The sequence below is a fragment of the Oncorhynchus nerka genome, linkage group LG12 (genome assembly GCF_034236695.1).
Source record: "Oncorhynchus nerka isolate Pitt River linkage group LG12, Oner_Uvic_2.0, whole genome shotgun sequence".
NCBI lineage: Eukaryota > Metazoa > Chordata > Actinopteri > Salmoniformes > Salmonidae > Oncorhynchus > Oncorhynchus nerka.
This window is the reverse complement of record NC_088407.1, coordinates 79,155,619-79,176,266: the sequence shown is the minus strand read 5'-3', so window position 1 is coordinate 79,176,266 and position 20,648 is coordinate 79,155,619. Positions and strand designations below refer to the sequence as shown.

At 43.8% G+C, this 20,648-nt stretch overlaps 1 protein-coding gene across 6 annotated transcripts in view; it reads right to left on the bottom strand.

Moving 5' to 3' along the window:
* Nucleotides 1-743: 743 nt before the first annotated feature.
* Nucleotides 744-20,648, bottom strand: part of LOC115138739 (dystrobrevin beta-like) — a 62,433-nt gene continuing 42,528 nt past the window's right edge. For 4 of the 6 annotated variants that reach the window (XM_065025826.1, XM_065025825.1, XM_065025830.1 and 1 more), the window contains 4 exons: nucleotides 12,472-12,631; nucleotides 10,481-10,570; nucleotides 10,043-10,395; nucleotides 744-7,552 (listed from right to left, as the gene is read on the bottom strand). In XM_065025826.1, coding sequence (XP_064881898.1) covers nucleotides 7,544-7,552; nucleotides 10,043-10,395; nucleotides 10,481-10,570; nucleotides 12,472-12,631 — 612 coding nt within the window. In that variant the 3' untranslated portion in view covers nucleotides 744-7,543. The remainder of the gene's footprint in view (nucleotides 7,553-10,042; nucleotides 10,396-10,480; nucleotides 10,571-12,471; nucleotides 12,632-20,648) is intronic. The other 2 variants (XM_065025829.1, XM_065025828.1) reach the window with 2 other exon arrangements.

Here is a 20,648-nt window from a genome sequence, read left to right as displayed (position 1 = left end):
GGATGCTTTCCATCAGCAGGGACTGGAATACTGGTAAGGACAGAGGGAACAATGAATGGAGCCAAATACAGGCAAATCCATGATGAGAACCTGCTTCAGAGTGAAAACGACCTTAGACTGGTGGGAAGAGTTACATTCCAACAGGACAATGACCCCAAGCATACAGCCAAAGCAACGTTGGAATGGCTTCAGAACAAGAATATGATAGTCATTGAGTGGCCCAGCCAAAGCCCAGACCTGAATCCCTTTGAAAACCTTAGGAAAGACTTGAAGATTGTCAGAGCAGCTCACAAATCACTGCACCTGTACATAGCCCATCTGTAAACAGCCCATCCAACTACCTCATCCCCATACTGTATTTATTTATCTTGCTCCTTTGCACACCAGGTATCTCTATTTGCACATTCATCTTCTGCACATCTACCATTCCAGTGTCTAATTGCTATATTGTAATTACTTAGTATAGTAAAAGTGAAATAAAAAAAAATGTTTAAAAAAAGATTGCTTTTCACAACCGCTCCTTCTAACTTGAGAAAATATGCAAGTAAGAATGGGAGAATATCCCCAAATCCAGATGTGCAAAGCTGATACAGACATACCCAAGACGACTCAATGCTGAAATTGCCGCCAAAGGTCGAATAAGTCAAGGGGTATGAAAACTTTCTGAAGGCACTGTCTGAAGTTCAAACGATAACAGACTAAATACTGTTTGGAAAAAAGGCATCACATCACATCAAAGCATATCAAGTTTTTAAATATTTTAATACATTTCACAATTGATTCATTGTATTTACAAAAGACAGTGGTCATGTGACATAAAACCATGTTTTTAAAATGAACATGAGAAACAAATGAATACCAGAAGCATATCAGTATATAACACATAGAAAGATAAATAACATTTCGGGAAGCTTATGGTTTGTCATTTTGCCATTTTTGGTCATTTTCTCTCTGCAAACAATAAAACAATCATAATGTGCAGTATGTACCTTTCTTTTGACTCTGTTGGCTAGAAGGAAATCATTCTAGAATGGTTGGGAGTTCTTGAACGAGTGGTACTGTAGCTCTAGAACAGTTTGTAACTATAACTGTTGGTAGCTCTAGAACAGTTTGTAGCTGTAGAACTTTTGATAGCTCTAGAACTATTTGTAGCTCTAGAACTGTTGGTAGCTCAAGAACAGTTTGTAGTTCTAGAACTGTTGGTAGCTCTAGAACAGTTGGTAGCTCTAGAACAGTTTGTAGCTCTAGAATAATTTGTAGGTCTAGAACTGTTGGTAGCTCAATAACAATTTGTAGTTCTAGAACTGTTGGTAGCTCTAGAACAGTTTGTAGCTCTAGAACTGTTGGTAGCTCTAGAACAGTTTGTAGCTCAAGAACTGTTACTGGTTCTAGAACGGTTGGGGGTTCTACATTTTAAGGAAGACCAAGTAAATGTATGGCCGGGATTTTATCATGCAAAATATGGACATCAACAACAACAACATATGGAATGTAGTTATATCTGTATAATGACACACAAAGTCTGCATTTTTGGCACAAATGTAAAGGCTGAACAAAAATACTCTACTTTTCCTCCTGAACAACAATAAATAAATCCTATTTTTCCACAAGGTAACTGACTGAGACTAAAACTCCTACTTAAAAGGCTGATTGATGTTCTTATATCTGCATGAATGGGTTTTGACTTTATTCAGCACTTTATACAGAACATCTAGGCAGTAGGCACAAAGTCAAATCATAATATTCCTATCTGTGAGCGGAGTGAAGAGGGAAAACAATAACTGGCTTTTCAGAAGGTTTTATCTCAGCACTTTCCTTAGATCTTGAATATACAGTACCAGTCAAAGGCTTGGACACACCTACTCATTCAAGGGTTTTTCTTCATTTTTATTATTTTCTACATTGTAGGATAATAGTGAAGTCATCAAATCTATAAAATAACACATATAGAATCATGTAGTAACCAAAAAAGTGTTAAATGAAAATATATTTGAGATTCTTCAAAGTAGCCACCCTTTGCCTTGATGACAGCTGTGCACACACAGGTGTTTGTGGATGCTACGTCATCTGATGCAGCACCATCACTCTCCTTCTTGGTCGAATAGCCCTTACACAGCCTGGAGGTGTGCTGGGTCATTGTCCTGTTGAAAAATAAATTATATTCCCACTAAGCGCAAACCAGATGGGATGGTGTATCGCTGAAGAATGCTGTGGTAGCTATGCTGGTTAAAGTGTGCCTTGAATTATAAATAAATCACTGACAGTGTCACCAGCAAAGCACCCCCACACCTCCTCCATACTTCATGGTGGGAACCACGCATGCGGAGATCATCTGTTCACCTACTCTGCGTCTCACAAAGCCACGGAGGTTGGAACCAAAAATCTCAAATTCGGACTTACCAGACCAGAGGACAGATTTCCACCAGTCTAATGTCCATTGCTCATGTTTCTTGACCCAAGCAAGTCTCTTCTTATTATTGCTGTCCTTTAGTAGTGGTTTCTTTGTTGCAGCAATTTGAACATGAAGGCCTGATTCACAGTCCCCTCTGAACAGTTGATGTTGAGATGTGTCTATTGCTTGAACTCTTTGAAACATTTATTTTGGCTGCAATCTGAAGTGCAGTTAACTTTAACGGACTTATTCTCTGCAACAGCGGTAACTCTGGGTCTTTCCTGTGGCGGTTCACCTGAGAGCCAGTTTCATCATAGTGCTTGATGGTTTTTGCGACTGCACTTGAAGAAACTTTCACATTTCTTGAAATGTTTCACATTGACTGACATTCATGTCTTAAAGTAACGATGAACTGTCATTTCTCTTTGCTTATTTAAGCTGTTTTTGCCATAATATGGACTTGGTCTTTTACCAAATAGGGTTATCTTCTGTATACCACCCCTACCTTGTCACAACACAACTGATTGGTTCAAATGCATTAAGGAAAGAAATTCCACAAATGATCTTTTAACAAGGCACACCTGTTAATTGAAATGCATTCCAGGTGACTACGTCATGAAGCTGGTTGAGAGAATGCCAAGCGTGTGCAAGCTGTCATCAAGGCAAGGGGTGGCTATTTTGAAGAATCTCAAATATTAAAATCTATTCTGATTTGTTTAACACTTTTCATTTCATAGTTTTGATGTCTTCAATATTATTCTACTTTATCAATGATTTAATTCGCTTGCAAACTAAAATAACACCCAGAATGATAAGATCACGTAAAATAAGTAACCAAATAAAAACATCACATTTAGAACAATGGATAGTTAGAATCCACTTCTTCGTTCTTCTATTCCTGGACACAGTGTAGTAGGTTGATAAGGCCTTGTACTTCATTTAAAGGATAGCTGACTGTACTTTACACATTATCTCAATGCTAAATGTTCAAGTACAACTTCAGTACAGTTCATTACTTAACCAGTGTTTCAATTTAGCGTAAACATGTTATTATTATGTAATAACACGACGTGAACCAAACCCTACTCTTCTCCGTCTGGCCCTTTATCGTGTCACATTGCTAAACCTAACATTTATTATCTAGTTATTCATTTCAGAGATACATGCAAACCCCGAACAACAGAAATGTCCGTCGATCAGAAGAGTGTTTTATTGTATCTGATATCCTCCTGATTCAGTTTCCTGCTCTTATCCCACATCTGTTCTCTGCTCTAAATCATTCAATATTCTAAACCAAAACCAGACTTTCCGTCTGGTTAACCCCTCTTGCCCTGTCTCCTAATGATCTGTCCTTCCAGCTGTCTGGTTAACCCCTCTTGCCCTGTCTCCTAATGATCTGTCCTTCCAGCTGTCTGGTTAACCCCTCTTGCCCTGTCTCCTAATGATCTGTCCTTCCAGCTGTCTGGTTAACCCCTCTTGCCCTGTCTCCTAATGATCTGTCCTTCCAGCTGTCTGGTTAACCCCTCTTGCCCTGTCTCCTAATGATCTGTCCTTCCAGCTGTCTGGTTAACCCCTCTTGCCCTGTCTCCTAATGATCTGTCCTTCCAGCTGTCTGGTTAACCCCTCTTGCCCTGTCTCCTAATGATCTGTCCTTCCAGCTGTCTGGTTAACCCCTCTTGCCCTGTCTCCTAATGATCTGTCCTTCCAGCTGTCTGGTTAACCCCTCTTGCCTTGTCTCCTAATGATCTGTCCTTCCAGCTGTCTGGTTAACCCCTCTTTCCCTGTCTCCTAATGATCTGTCCTTCCAGCTGTCTGGTTAACCCCTCTTGCCCTGTCTCCTAATGATCTGTCCTTCCAGCTGTCTGGTTAACCCCTCTTGCCTTGTCTCCTAATGATCTGTCCTTCCAGCTGTCTGGTTAACCCCTCTTGCCCTGTCTCCTAATGATCTGTCCTTCCAGCTGTCTGGTTAACCCCTCTTGCCTTGTCTCCTAATGATCTGTCCTTCCAGCTGTCTGGTCAACCCCTCTTGCCCTGTCTCCTAATGATCTGTCCTTCCAGCTGTCTGGTCAACCCCTCTTGCCCTGTCTCCTAATGATCTGTCCTTCCAGCTGTCTGGTTAACCCCTCTTGCCTTGTCTCCTAATGATCTGTCCTTCCAGCTGTCTGGTCAACCCCTCTTGCCCTGTCTCCTAATGATCTGTCCTTCCAGCTCTCTGGTTAACCCCTCTTGCCTTGTCTCCTAATGATCTGTCCTTCCAGCTGTCTGGTTAACCTCTCATGCCTTGTCTCCTAATGATCTGTCCTTCCAGCTGTCTGGTTAACCCCTCTTGCCCTGTCTCCTAATGATCTGTCCTTCCAGCTGTCTGGTTAACCCCTCTTGCCCTGTCTCCTAATGATCTGTCCTTCCAGCTGTCTGGTTAACCCCTCTTGCCTTGTCTCCTAATGATCTGTCCTTCCAGCTGTCTGGTTAACCCCTCTTTCCCTGTCTCCTAATGATCTGTCCTTCCAGCTGTCTGGTTAACCCCTCTTGCCCTGTCTCCTAATGATCTGTCCTTCCAGCTGTCTGGTTAACCCCTCTTGCCTTGTCTCCTAATGATCTGTCCTTCCAGCTGTCTGGTTAACCCCTCTTGCCCTGTCTCCTAATGATCTGTCCTTCCAGCTGTCTGGTTAACCCTCTTGCCCTGTCTCCTAATGATCTGTCCTTCCAGCTGTCTGGTTAACCCCTCTTGCCTTGTCTCCTAATGATCTGTCCTTCCAGCTGTCTGGTCAACCCCTCTTGCCCTGTCTCCTAATGATCTGTCCTTCCAGCTGTCTGGTCAACCCCTCTTGCCCTGTCTCCTAATGATCTGTCCTTCCAGCTGTCTGGTTAACCCCTCTTGCCTTGTCTCCTAATGATCTGTCCTTCCAGCTGTCTGGTCAACCCCTCTTGCCCTGTCTCCTAATGATCTGTCCTTCCAGCTCTCTGGTTAACCCCTCTTGCCTTGTCTCCTAATGATCTGTCCTTCCAGCTGTCTGGTTAACCTCTCATGCCTTGTCTCCTAATGATCTGTCCTTCCAGCTGTCTGGTCAATCCCTCTTGCCCTGTCTCCTAATGATCTGTCCTTCCAGCTGTCTGGTCAATCCCTCTTGCCCTGTCTCCCAATAATCTGTCATTTCTGCCATCTGGTTAACCCTTCTTGCTGTGTGTCCCAATAATATGTCCATTTTAAGAAATATAGCAGTCTAGCACATGCTCAGACCAATCCAATGCTTTTAACTGCAGGAGAAAGGCCATATTATTGAGACGCAGGGTTGCTGTCTGCTCCCTCCAGACTCTTTAATGATTACACAGCAACTGACCCCTAAACAAGCAGGTCTGGAGCCCATTAGGGCCTAGCCTACTGACTATTAGTTAACCACACATTTTGAATATGTGACCCAAATTGCGCCCCATTGGCTATATAGTGCACTATTCTTGACCCACTGGGCTGATGGCTCTGGTCAAAAGTAGTGCACTATGTCGGGAATAGGGTGCCATTTGAGAGTCACCACTGCATTCCATCTACCGCTACAGTTCCCAAACTCCTATCTATCAAGTCACATGAACATGTTCCAGTCCTCGTTTCTTTTAAGCCATCAAAACTAGTCTTATCTGTGCACAACTTTTCTGTGTCGGCCTCCTGTCGTCACCTATGTACAGGTGAGTATGTTGTAACGAAAGATCACAATATAATATTCATTTAAAACTAATGTCCTGAGTTCCTCTCCCTCGCTTTGCTTTATGTGGTCAATAAATACGGTCACTACTGAGTGACTAGTTTAGTGGATGAGGGACGAGACACCATGTAGAGTTTTAAATGCACTTTAAAATACATTTAGTAGCTTCTCTCACTTTGTTTTTTTTCTATAAAATATTAACTATGAGAAGAATTAATCCGATTCTAACAACGGGACATTTCCCTGATTAAAATAAACAACAGCCCCCATAGGCTCCCTCCCTACGACCAAACAACCCTCATATTTTTGCAAAAGGGTGTCTCGCGGCAGAGTGAGCACATAGTAGCAGCATTATGCGACTCAATGGTTACGTCCCATAAATGGCACCCTATTCCTTATATTGTGCACTACTTTTCACCGGAGCCCTATGGGCACTGGTCAAAAGTAGTGCACCATATAGGGAATAGGGTGCCATTTGGGATATAATCAATGTGAATTCTGAGGCATGACAAGATACATGACTACAAATCCCAGCAGTCATCGTAACCAAGTGTTTCTCAACCTTTTGTGTACCAGGGACCGGCAAGGACCAGCTATAGTCCTTCCTCCTTTGAAGATCACTTAGTTTTAATCTAACACTTGAGAACTGACTAAATCAGTGTCCACTCACTATCTGAGGGACCAATCAGCAACACCCCAAGGACCAGTGCTGGCCTGGGGACCGCAGGTTGAGAAGCACTGATAAACCCACAAAGAGCTGGGATAACATGGTACCTACCAACCTACAGTACACCCAGTCAGACTCAGGACAGTGCAACTTCATGCAAAACCCCTAATGAAAGCACACTAGCAAGTGATCTGTAATCATACAAAAGGCAATGACGGCCGGGGAACATGTCATGGTGAAAATAGGTTGTTTTCAGGTTATGGTCAGTGCTGTGTTCCCAAGGTCATATATAATATGTACAGTTTATGCAGATAGAGGTAGCATCCCAAATGGAACACTATTCCCTATGTAGTGCACAACATGGCACCCTATTCCCTATGTAGTGCACCTGCCATTTATGATGCACACAGGGTGATCTGTATTTAACAAGACAGATTGAGAGAAAGCACAGGAAGCCATTCCTTAGACATTTGACCCTTGCAGTCATGACGGGGGGAATCAGTCATTACATAATAATTACAGCTTCAAGTTTTTATACAGAATGACATATACACTTTGCCAACAGACATCCCACAGCAAGGTGTAACAAACATGTTGAATAGGAGTTCACACTGTGAAATCCTGTTTGATAACAGCATGCATTACTCTACGTGCTAATTCCTGATAGAAGGGTTTGGTCGGTGTGGCAGATTCTCATTCTGATTCTTCTTCTCCAGTCTGACATCCTGTCTAGATCAATGGAGTGATGTTTGGGGAGGTTGTTGTTCCCTCAATTATGTTTTAGATCTCTCACTGTGCCTGAAGACAGAGACAGACAGATGGGGAGGTTTTAGACTGGGGCACAACATAACTATAAATATTCACAGATGAAGGATTTGGGATTTTGATGAACAAGTGGGACTGAAAAAGTTCCTGGGATTTCTATTATGTTCATTGAGAGATTTGTTGACTTACATTGTGAATGACTCATTAATGACTATGCGATGATATACAAACAATGTTAAAAGTATAGGAATATTCATACTTTTCTTTTCATTCTGCATCGTCTTGAAAACAAAGTGAAAAATGTTCCTTTATTTGCAGTAACATAAAAGTCTAATACTCAGTACCAGTCAAAGGTTTGGACACACCTACTCTTTCAAGGGTTTTCCCCTTACATTTTTACTATTTTCTACATTGTAGAATAATGAAATAACACATATGGAATCATGTAGTAACCAAAAAAAGTGTTAAATCAAAATATGTTTTACGTTTGAGATTCTTCAAAGTAGCCACCCCTTGCCTTGATACACTCTCTTCGCATTCTCTCAACCAGCTTCATGAGGTAGTCACCTGGAATGCATTTCAATTAACAGGTGTGCCTTGAGAAAAGTTAATTGGTGGAATTTCTTTCCTTCTTAATGGGTTTGAGCCAATCAGTTGTTGTGTTGTGACAAGGTAAGGGTGGTATACAGAAGATAGCCCTATTTGGTATAAGACCAAGTCCATATTATGAGAAGAACAGCTAAAATAAGCATAGAGAAACAACAGTCCATCATTATTTTAAGACATGAAGGTCAGTCAATGTGGAAAATTTCCACAACTTTTAAAGTTTCTTCAAGGGCAGTCGATAACCATCAAGCGCTATGATGAAGCTGGCTCTCATGAACAACGCCAGAGGAAAGGAAGACCCAGAGTTACCTCTGCTGCAGAGGATAAGTTCATTAGAGTTATCAGCCTCAGAAAGTGCAGGCCAAATAACACTGACACTGTCAGTGATTTATTTATAATTCAAGGCACACTTAACCAGCATGGCTACCACAGCATCCTGCAGCGATATGCCATCCCATCTGGTTTGCGCTTAGTGGGACTATCATTCATAGTGACCCAACAATGGTGACCCAACAATGACTAAACAACTCCAGGCTGTGTAAGGGCTATTTGACCAAGAAGGAGACTGATGGTGTTGCATCAGATGTCCTAGCATCCACAATCACCTGACCACAACCCAATTGAGATGGTTTGGGATGAGTTGGACCGCAGAGTGAAGCAGCCAACAAGTGCTCAGCATATTTGGGAACTCCTTCAAGACTGTTGGAAAAGCATTCCAGGTGAAGCTGGTAGAGAGAATGCCAAGCGTGTGCAAAGCTGTCATCAAGGCAAAGGGTGGCTACTTTGAAATAGAATAGAAAATATATTTTGATTTGCTTAACACTTTTTTGGTTACTACATGATTGCATGTGTGTTATTTTGTAGTTTAGATATAAATTAAAGAAAAACCCTTGAATGGGTAGGTGTGCCCAAACAATTAGAATTCTAGAATGTTGTTTCAAAGAAATTACTAATTCAAATCCCAAACAGCTTGATACAGGGAAAAAACGGTGTTAATAAGATAATAGTGAGCCAAGGCTTCCGCCCCCTATCCCTTATGCCTCCATTCCTCACCTGGTTGTCCTCATCCTCTGCCCTGTCCCTTAGGCCTCTGTTCCTCACCTGGTTGTCCTCATCCTCTGCCCTATCCCTTAGGCCTCTGTTCCTCACCTGGTTGTCCTCATCCTCTGCCCTGTGCCTTAGGCTTCCGTTCCTCACCTGGTTGTCCTCATCCTCTGCCCTGTCCCTTAGGCCTCTGTTCCTCACCTGGTTGTCCTCATCCTCTGCCCTGTGCCTTAGGCTTTCGTTCCTCACCTGGTTGTCCTCATCCTCTGCCCTGTCCCTTAGGCCTCTGTTCCTCACCTGGTTGTCCTTATCCTCTGCCCTGTGCCTTATGCTTTCGTTCCTCACCTGGTTGTCCTCATCCTCTTCCCTGTCCCTTAGGCCTCTGTTCCTCACCTGGTTGTCCTCATCCTCTGCCCTGTCCCTTAGGCCTCTGTTCCTCACCTGGTTGTCCTCATCCTCTGCCCTGTCCCTTAGGCCTCTGTTCCTCACCTGGTTGTCCTCATCCTCTGCCCTGTCCCTTAGGCCTCTGTTCCTCACCTGGTTGTCCTCATCCTCTGCCCTATGCCTTAGGCCTCCGTTCCTCACCTGGTTGTCCTCATCCTCTGCCCTGTCCCTTAGGCCTCTGTTCCTCACCTGGTTGTCCTCATCCTCTGCCCTGTCCCTTAGGCCTCTGTTCCTCACCTGGTTGTCCTCATCCTCTGCCCTGTCCCTTGGGTCTCCGTTCCTCACCTGGTTGTCCTCATCCTCTGCCCTATGCCTTAGGCCTCCGTTCCTCACCTGGTTGTCCTCATCCTCTGCCCTGTCCCTTAGGCCTCTGTTCCTCACCTGGTTGTCCTCATCCTCTGCCCTGTGCCTTAGGCCTCCGTTCCTCACCTGGTTGTCCTCATCCTCTGCCCTGTCCCTTGGGCCTCCGTTCCTCACCTGGTTGTCCTCATCCTCTGCCCTGTCCCTTGGGCCTCCGTTCATCATCTGGTTGTCCTCCTCACGCCTGTCCCTTAGGCCTCCGTTCCTCATCTGGTTGTCCTCCTCACGCCTGTCCCTTAGGCCTCCGTTCCTCATCTGGTTGTCCTCCTCACGCCTGTCCCTTAGGCCTCCGTTCCTCATCTGGTTGTCCTCCTCACGCCTGTCCCTTAGGCCTCCGTTCCTCATCTGGTTGTCCTCCTCACGCCTGTCCCTTAGGCCTCCATTCCTCATCTGGTTGTCCTCTTCCTCTGCAGCATCATCTACTTTATTAAAGAGAATAGAACTTCAGTCCCAGAGAGTTATCAACCAATCACAGGCAACATAGCAGTCATGTGCCTCTCAACTAACCTGAGTGGAGTTCTTTGACAAGTGATGACATGGTGTTTGTGATTGAATCTGCAGCGACCAACAGATCATTACGAAGATTTCTAGGTACACCTGAAACACAGAGGACACAGTCAATGAAAATAGTCAGTGACTTACAGTTGAAGTCAGAAGTTCACATAAACTTAGGTTGGAGTCATTAAAACCTGTGTTTCAACTACTCCACAAATTTCTTGTTAACAAACTATAGTTTTAGCAAGTCGGTTCAGACATCTACTTTGTGCATGACAAGTATTTTTCACAACAATTGTTTACAGACATATTATTTCACTTATAATTCAGTGTATCACAATTCCAGTGGGTCAGAAGTTTACATACACTAAGTTGACTGTGCCTTTAAACAGCTTGGAAAATTCCAGAAAATTATGTCATGGCTTTAGAAGCTTCTGATAGGCTAATTTACATAATTTGGGTCAATTGGAGGTGTACCTGTGGATGAATTTCAAGGCCTAACTTCAAACTCAGTGCCTCTTTGCTTGACATCATGGGAAAATCTAAAGAAATCAGCCAAGACTCCAGAAAAAAAATTGTAGACCTCCACAAGTCTGGTTCATCCTTGGGAGCAATTTCCAACCACCTAAAAGTACCACGTTCATCTGTACAAACAATAGTACGCAAGTATAAACACCATGGGACCACGCAGCCGTCATACCGCTCAGGAAGGAGATGCGTTCTGTCTCCTACAGATGAACGTACTTTGGTGTGAAAAGTGCAAATCAATCCCAGAACAACAGCAAAGGGCCTTGTGTAGATGCTGGAGGAAACAGGTACAAAAGTATCTATATCCACAGTAAAAACGAGTCCTATATCGACATAACCTGAAAGGCCGTCATAAAAAAGCCAGACTACAGTTTGCAATTGCCCATGGGGACAAAGATCATAATTTTTGGAGAAATGTCCTCTGGTCTGATGAAACAAAAATAGAACTGTTTTGGCCATAATGACCATCGTTATGTTTGGAGAAAAAAGGGGGATGCTTGCAAGCCAAAGAACACCATCCCAACCGTGAAGCACGGGGTTGGCAGCATCATGCTGTGGGGGTGCTTTGCTACAGGAGGGACTGGTGCACTTCACAAAAGATGACATAATGAGGATGGAAAATTATGTGGATCAGGAAGTTAAAGCTTGGTCACAAATGGGTCTTCCAAATGGACAATTCAATTCTGGACAAGCATTCTTCCAAAGTTGTAGCAAAATGGCTTAAGGACAACAAAGTCAATGTATTGGAGTGGCCATCACAAAGCCCTAACCTCAATCCTATAGAACATTTGTGGGCAGAACTGAAAAAGCATGTGCGAACAAGGAGGCCTACAAACCTGACTCAGTTACACCAGCTCTGTCAGGAGGAATGGGACAAAATTCACCCAACTTATTGTGGGAAGCTTGTGAAAGGCTACCCGAAACGTTTGACCCAAGTTAAAAAATTTAAAGGCAATGCTACCAAATACTAATTGAGTGTATGTAAACGTCTGACCCACTGGGAATGTGATGAAAGAAATAAAAGCTGAAATAAATAATTCTCTCAACTATTATTCTGACATTTCACATTCTTAAAATAAAGTGGTGATCCTAACTGACCTAAGACAGGGATTTTTTACTAGGATTAAATGTCAGGAATGGTAAAAAACCCAGTTTAAATGTATTTGGCTAAGGTGTATGTAAACTTCCAACTTCAAACTGTACATGGTATTTCGTGGCTACTATTTTTGCATTTGGAATGCACTTTAATCGAATTTGTCACAGCTCAATCACAGATCAAAATGTTGTGTTGTCCTTGACTCAAACAAGGTCAGAAAATGGATAACTAACAACAGATGTACTGGATCTAAAGGAGGACATTGTCCAGTGGAGAAAGCGAGTTGAAATGACATCATGATGCCTTTTCAACCAGAAACTGATGTCATTTCAACTAGTTTTGCACTGTTTTTCCCGTTGGGCAAAGGTCCAGGACTCACCCTGAGCGAAGGCCTCCAGCACGTCGCCCCCCAACCCGGCCAGGCAGTCCTGGGGTGTGTGGGTGGGGGTGGACCCAGCTGAGGTGGAGCGGATCGGCATGGGCATGGAGCAGACTGCCCCGTGGCTGGGGGAGGACTGGGTTGAGCCTCCTGTCTGGGCCTGATAACATGCCAACATCACCACCGGTTAGGAAACAAACTATAGAAACACACCAATATTACCATAGGTTAGGACACATACCAATATTACCATAGGTTAGGACACATACCAGTATTACCATAGGTTAGGACACATACCAATATTACCATAGGTTAGGACACATACCAATATTACCATAGGTTAGGACACATACCAGTATTACCATAGGTTAGGACACATACCAATATTACCATAGGTTAGGACACATACCAATATTACCATAGGTTAGGACACATACCAATATTACATAGGTTAGGACACATACCAATATTACCATAGGTTAGGACACATACCAATATTACCATAGGTTAGGACACATACCAATATTACCATAGGTTAGGACACATACCAATATTACCATAGGTTAGGACACATACCAATATTACCATAGGTTAGGACACATACCAATATTACCATAGGTTAGGACACATACCAATATTACCATAGGTTAGGACACATACCAATATTACCATAGGTTAGGACACATACCAGTATTACCATAGGTTAGGACACATACCAGTATTACCATAGGTTAGGACACATACCAGTATTACCATAGGTTAGGACACATACCAGTATTACCATAGGTTAGGACACATACCAATATTACCATAGGTTAGGACACATACCAATATTACCATAGGTTAGGACACATACCAATATTACCATAGGTTAGGACACATACCAATATTACCATAGGTTAGGACACATACCAATATTACCATAGGTTAGGACACATACCAATATTACCATAGGTTAGGACACATACCAATATTACCATAGGTTAGGACACATACCAATATTACCATAGGTTAAGACACATACCAATATTACCATAGGTTAAGACACATACCAATATTACCATAGGTTAGGACACATACCAATATTACCATAGGTTAGGAGTAGAAGAGGCCTAGACCACCACCTGTTATCTTTGCTAACAAAACACACACACAGCTTGGCCAGTATGCCAAATATACCGTCTACCGGGGTATTTGGAAATAGCCACAGGATGGTTTTTCAATACCGTTGAAACTATGAAGAAGTAAAATATTTTATTTTAAGTTAAAAAAAAAATAATAATAATATTTGTAGTTACTTTTTAAGTAAATACCTGCAGTCAACTTGTGCAATACGTTAAGAGAGAAAGAAGATTGCGTTCTTCGTTTCACCTGTCACATAATTTTTCATTATGAAGCTTACCAGTAGTTCCCAGTCAAGTGGTGTTTGTTTAGAAACACACAATGACGAGAGACCGGAGCTTTGTGAGTAGTTCACTCTTGTGAGCTCCCCACTCCTTGACTGCAACCCTCATTCTTTTTATTTTACCTTTATTTATACAGGTTTTTTCTCATTGAGATAACAACTCTTTTCCAAGAGAGACCTGGTCCAATAGCAGCAGAGGTGACAACGTTTCAGACAACACAACCTACATACACTAACACAACATTAAACTAAACTATAAACACACATACAGTACAACAAAAACATTGTACATTAAAAACACAAACGTATTGACTAAAAACAGCTGGCCTAAAAACAATTACACACTTCTATGATATATTCATCGATCAAGTGTAAACTCCACCAACGAAACTAGATCATCACATTTTAAAATGTTCAGGAGAGAATTCCAGGACCACGGAGCTAAGTAACAAACTATTTGTACCATGTCCTGTTCTAATTTTTGGTACTGTTAGAAGCAAATCAGAATGGGACCGTAATTGATATTTATTTACTGACCTGACTAAAAAAGAACAGAGATAAAATGGCATTTTACCCAATATGGCCTTATAAATCAGTGTATACCAGTGTTTAAGCCTACGCAAGGTCAATGACGACCAGCCAACAGCCAGGTAGAGATCACAATGATGTGTTAGACGTTTCTGATTTGTAATGAACCTAAGGGCTGCATGATACACTGAATCAAGTGCTCTCAGGGTAGTGGCTGAGGCCTGCAAATATATATATATATATATATATATAACATCACTAAAATCTAAAACCGCCAGTAATGTACATCGTACCAGCTCCTTCCTGGCCTCAAAAGAAAAACAAGCCTTATGCCGGTAATAAAATCCTATTTTCAGCTTGAGCTTCCTTATCAAGTTCTCTACATGCACAGTGAAGCTCAGCTTATCATCAACCCACACACCCAAATATTTGTACACTTTAACTTGCTCTATAGTATGTATAGTATGTATAGTATGTATAGTATGTACAGTATGTATAGCATGTACAGTATGTATAGCATGCCCAGCAATGACATGATTTGTAACATGCCTGGCATTTGAAAATACCATGCATTTTGTTTTACCCGAATTTAGAATCAGCTTTAAATCATACAGATTCTGTTGTATGATGTTAAATGCTCTTTGGGCATTTTCAAAAGCTAAAGATAAACTACTACCACTTGAATAAAGAACAGTATCATCTGCATAAAAATGAACATCCGCTGTTTCAATAAGATCCCCAATGTTGTTGATATACAAAATGAACAACAGTGGGCCCAAAATAGAACCTTGCAGAACACCTGAGCACACCACTACGGACTCAGATTCCACCATTACACATTGTGTACGATTTGATAGGTAATTTATAAACCAATCTAGAGCATGACCAGTAATTCCACAACATTTTAACCTTTGCACTAACACAGCATGGTCCACGGTGTCAAAAGCCTTCGACAAATCAACAAAAACAGACACACAATGTAACTTCTTATCAAGAGCACATTGGATGTAATTTAAAACCAATGTTGCTGGCCAGACCTAAAACCTGATTGCATATCATTTAAGATGTTGTATTCTTGGAAGTAGACCTTTAGCTGCCTACTAACTAAGGACTCCAGTACCTTTGACAGTACAGACAATTTTGATATGGGTCGATATTTGTCAAGTAGCGAAGGATCTCCACCTTTCAGAAGAGGGAGTACAAAAGCAGATTTCCATAACTTGGGGATTTCCTTAACATCAAGTGTGAAGTTAAAAATACATGTTAAGGGGGAGCAATGATGTCTGCAGCTAGATGTAGGAGGCGGGGGTCTAGTTCATCAGGACCAGGTGATTTTTTTATTTTATGAAAAAAAATGTTTTGCAGCATTTGGAACTGTTGATCTACAGTTAAGAACGCTGAGATGCCTCGCGTGTGGCGCAGTGGTCTAGGGCACTGCATCGCAGTGATAGCGGCCGGCTCTGTCGCAGACCGGGAGGTCCGTGGGGCGACACACAATTGGCCTGGCGTCATCTGGGTTAGGGAGGGTTTGGCCGGTAGGGATATCCTTGTCTCATCGCGCACCAGCGACTCCTGTGGCGGACCGGGCGCAGTGCGTTCTAACCAAGGTAGCCAGGTGCACGGTGTTTCCTCCGACACATTGGTGCGACTGGCTTCCGGGTTGGAGGCGCGCTGTGTTAAGAAGCATGGCTTTTGACCTCTCCCGAGCCCGTATGGGAGTTGTAGCGATGAGACAAGATAGTAATTACAAACAATTGGATACCACGAAAATTGGGGATAAAAGGGGGTAAAAAAAATTACAAATTAAAAAAAGAACACTGAGATAATCTAAGCCTATGATGCCCTTCAGAGCTGCTCTCCCTTCACCTGACTACGTTTTCTCTCATAGTCCAAGAGCATCTGGTCGGCGCGGTGGTGGCACAGGGCTACTCATTTCTCCTAACTGGAGATGTGGTCTTTTCTCCCTCTCACCTGTCCATCTACTCTCTCACCTGTCCATCTACTCTCTCACCTGTCCATCTACTCTCTCACCTGTCCATCTCCTCATTTTAATTCCATGCGGTCACTGTCACTTGTCCACTCAAGCTTGTTGTCATCTATCGCCCACCAGGTGCCCTTGGAGACTTCCTCAATGAGTTTAACACTTTCATAAACTTATTTCCTGATGATGGCTCACCACTCTTTTACTGGGCGACTTCTACCTCCCGACCTCTCCCTTCGATTCATTTATTTGCAACTCTCTCATTCCCCTCCTTGCCTTTTGATGTCACCCTTTCCCAATCCCCTCCAACTCACAAGGCAATATGCTTGACCTCATCTCTACTAGATGCTGGCCGTTTACTAATCTCACTGCAACCGCCGTCAAGGTCGAGGATCACTACTTTTGTTTCCTTTTCTGTCTCTCTTTCCTCCAACCCTCTCAGCCCCTACCCAGATGGCCATGTGCCATTGCAATCTTCGTTCTGTCTCTCCCAGTACTCTCTCCTCTTCTAACCTATCATCTCTCCCTTCTAAATCCTTTTCTCTCCTGTGTACTGATTCAGCCTCTTCGACCCTACTCTCCTTCCTTTCCGCATCCTTTGACTCACACTACCCCATGTCCTCCCGGGCTGGCTCGGCCCTCCCCTCTTGCTTCGTGGCTGAGTGACTCATTGCGAGCTTACAGAACAGGGCAGCTGAGCGAAAATAGAGGAAAACAAAACTTCTGGAGGACCTATCATCCTTTCACTGATTCCTCTTTACCTTCTCTTCCTCTGAATCCACTGCTAATGCCACTTTCTATCACTCTACATTTCAAACTTCTGCCTCTAACCCTAGGAAACTATTTTCTACCTTTTCCTCCCTCCTTAATGCTCCACCCCCCCTCTCTGCAGACGACTTTGTCAACCACTTTGAAAAGAAGGTTGATGACAGTCCGCTCCTCATTCACTTAGACTATTGAGTCCACTGGTCTCACTCACACAGAACTACCCTACGCCTTGACCTCTTTCTCCCCTCTCTCTCTCCAGATGAAATCCTTACATTTACATTTAAGTCATTTAGCAGACGCTCTTATCCAGAGCGACTTACAACTTGGTGCATTCACCTTATGACATCCAGTGGAAAATCCTGTGACTAGTGAGGTCTGGCCGCCCGACAACCTGCTCGCTCGACTACATCCCCTCCATCCCCTCCTCCCTTCTCCAGACCCTCTCTGGAGACCTTCTCCCATCCCTCACTTCCCTCATCGACTCATCCCTGACCACTGGCTGCGTCCCCTCTCCCCGCTGCGTCCCCTCCCTGACCACTGGCTGCGTCCCCGCGTCCCCTCTGACCTCTGACGTCCCCTCTGACAAAATGGCCTGAGTCGCTCCGCTCCTCAAGAAACCAACACTCGACTCATTTGATGTCAAAACCTATAGACCTGTATCCCTGCTTTCTTTTCTTTCCAAAACACTTGAGCGTGTTGTCTCTGATCAACTCTCTCGTTATCTCTCTCAGAACGATCTTCTTGACCCTAACCAGTCAGGCTATAAGATGGGTCACTGCTCTCATCTGTGTCCCGGAGGCTCTCCGCACTGCCAAAGCTGACTCTCTCTCCTCTGTTCCCATCCTCTTACATCTATCTGCTGCCTTTGACACCATGAACCACAGTATGAACCATCAGATCCTTCTCTCCACCCTCTCAGGGATGAGTGTCTCAGACTGCAGACTCTTGGATTGCATCCCACCTGGCGGGCCACTATCAAGTGACGTGGAAAGGATCTGTGTCTGCACCACGTACTCTCACTAATGGTGTCCCTCAGGGCTCAGTTCTAGGCCCTCTCCTCTTCTCTCTATACACCAAGTCACTCGGCTCGTCATATCCTCACATGGTTTCTCCTATAATTGCTATGCGGATGACACAACTACTTTTCTCCTTTCCCATTTCCTTTTCTGACACCCATGTGACGAAATGCATCTCTGCGTGCCTGGCAGATATCTCAGCTTGGATGTCGGCTCACCACCTCAAGCTCAACTTAGAACAAGACGGAGCTGCTTAGAGACTATAAAATGTCCGCAATGCGCTTGTTAGCATTTAGATAGAGAATGCTATGGGATTTTACATGTACTTGTTAGCATTGCTAACCTTCAGATTACAAAGGCTCAGTGGGGTTTATAGCGCCCCTTGTGTGCAATGCCGGTATTACAGAATATCCCCCCCCCCCCTCCGAACATACACTCCGTCTATTACAGCATCTTTACTGCTCTGAAATCTAATGAGACCCATGTGTGAGCCTGCCTGTAGCAATTAAGGAGAGACTGTACTGTTCGGTCTGGAGAAAGGGACACTGTGCAGGGCCTAGGAGCAGACCCGGGTTCAAACACTATTCAAATAATTTAAAATACTGCATCTGTGCTTGATTGAGCCTGCTTAGCTTAAATGGACCATTAGAATAGTCCCAAAATATCAAACCCCGCCTATCTTGCACTCCAGGCAGGCTTGAGCAAACGCTGAATGTATTTGAAAGATTTCGAATAGCGTTTGAGGCCAGGTCCACGACTGTATGGCTTAGAGCCAGCCTGCCCGGGGGTCCACGACTGTATGGCTTAGAGCCAGTCTGGTCCAGGTCCTGCATGATGTGACAAATAAGCCACCTATAAAAGTACTGTGCCAAATCTCTGTAGGAAAACAGTGCTGCCTCAAACCGACCAGTGCAAGTGCATAACATAATATGTCCATAAAAACTGCTGCTACTGGAAGTTCCTTAAACACAATCCATCGGAGACATATCAACATGTGCATTAAGAGTGGACAGTAGTGGGACATGTAATATTATGGTTAGAGAGTGACTGGGTGACTGGGTCTGGCGCTGCCACTACTGCTTCCTTAATGTAAACTTAAGAGAGACACACTTACTGCCTGCTTCTGCTCCTCATCCTATCAGTCAGTCAATGGTAAGCAGTGATAGAAAGCATGAGCAGTGAGGGAGAGAGAAATGACAGAGAGGTACAGGCCGAGAACGAGAGAGAAAGAGAAGCAAGAAAGTGACAGAAAGAGAGAGAGCGCAAGACAGAAAGAGAGAAAAAGTGACAGAAAGAGAGAGAGAAAAAGATAAAACAGTGGCAAAGAGTCAGGAGCTTCAATATCAGGACAGGAAAGACAGGTTTCTACAAGTTAACCAATGGACCCTGAGGGAGAGCAACTGTCAACTACAATCAATGGGCCCTGAGGGAGAGCAACTGTCAACTACAATCAATGGACCCGGAGGGAGAGCAACTGTCAACTACAATCAATGGACCCGGAGGGAGAGCAACTGTCAACTACAATCAATGGACCCGGAGGGAGAGCAACTGTCAACTACAATCAATGGGCCCTGAGGGAGAGCAACTGTCAAATACAATCAATGGACCCTGAGGGAGAGCAACTGTCAACTACAATCAATGGGGCCTGAGGGAGAGCAACTGTCAACTACAATCAATGGGCCCTGAGGGAGAGCAACTGTCAACTACAATCAATGGACCCTGAGGGGGAGCAACTGTCAACTACAATCAATGGGCCCTGAGGGAGAGCAACTGTCAACTACAATCAATGGACCCTGAGGGAGAGCAACTGTCAACTACAATCAATGGACCCTGAGGGAGAGCAACTGTCAACTACAATCAATGGACCCCGAGGAGAGCAACTGTCAACTACAATCAATGGACCCTGAGGAGAGCAACTGTCAACTACAATCAATGGACCCTGAGGGAGAGCAACTGTCAACTACAATCAATGGACCCTGAGGAGAGCAACTGTCAACTACAATCAATGGGCCCTGAGGGAGAGCAACTGTCAACTACAATCAATGGACCCTGAGGGAGAGCAACTGTCAACTACAATCAATGGACCCTGAGGGGGAGCAACTGTCAACTACAATCAATGGACCCTGAGGGAGAGCAACTGTCAACTACAATCAATGGACCCTGAGGGAGAGCAACTGTCAACTACAATCAATGGACCCTGAGGGAGAGCAACTGTCAACTACAATCAATGGGCCCTGAGGGACAGCAACTGTCAAATACAATCAATGGACCCTGAGGGAGAGCAACTGTCAACTACAATCAATGGGGCCTGAGGGAGAGCAACTGTCAACTACAATCAATGGACCCTGAGGGGGAGCAACTGTCAACTACAATCAATGGGCCCTGAGGGAGAGCAACTGTCAACTACAATCAATGGACCCTGAGGGAGAGCAACTGTCAACTACAATCAATGGACCCTGAGGGAGAGCAACTGTCAACT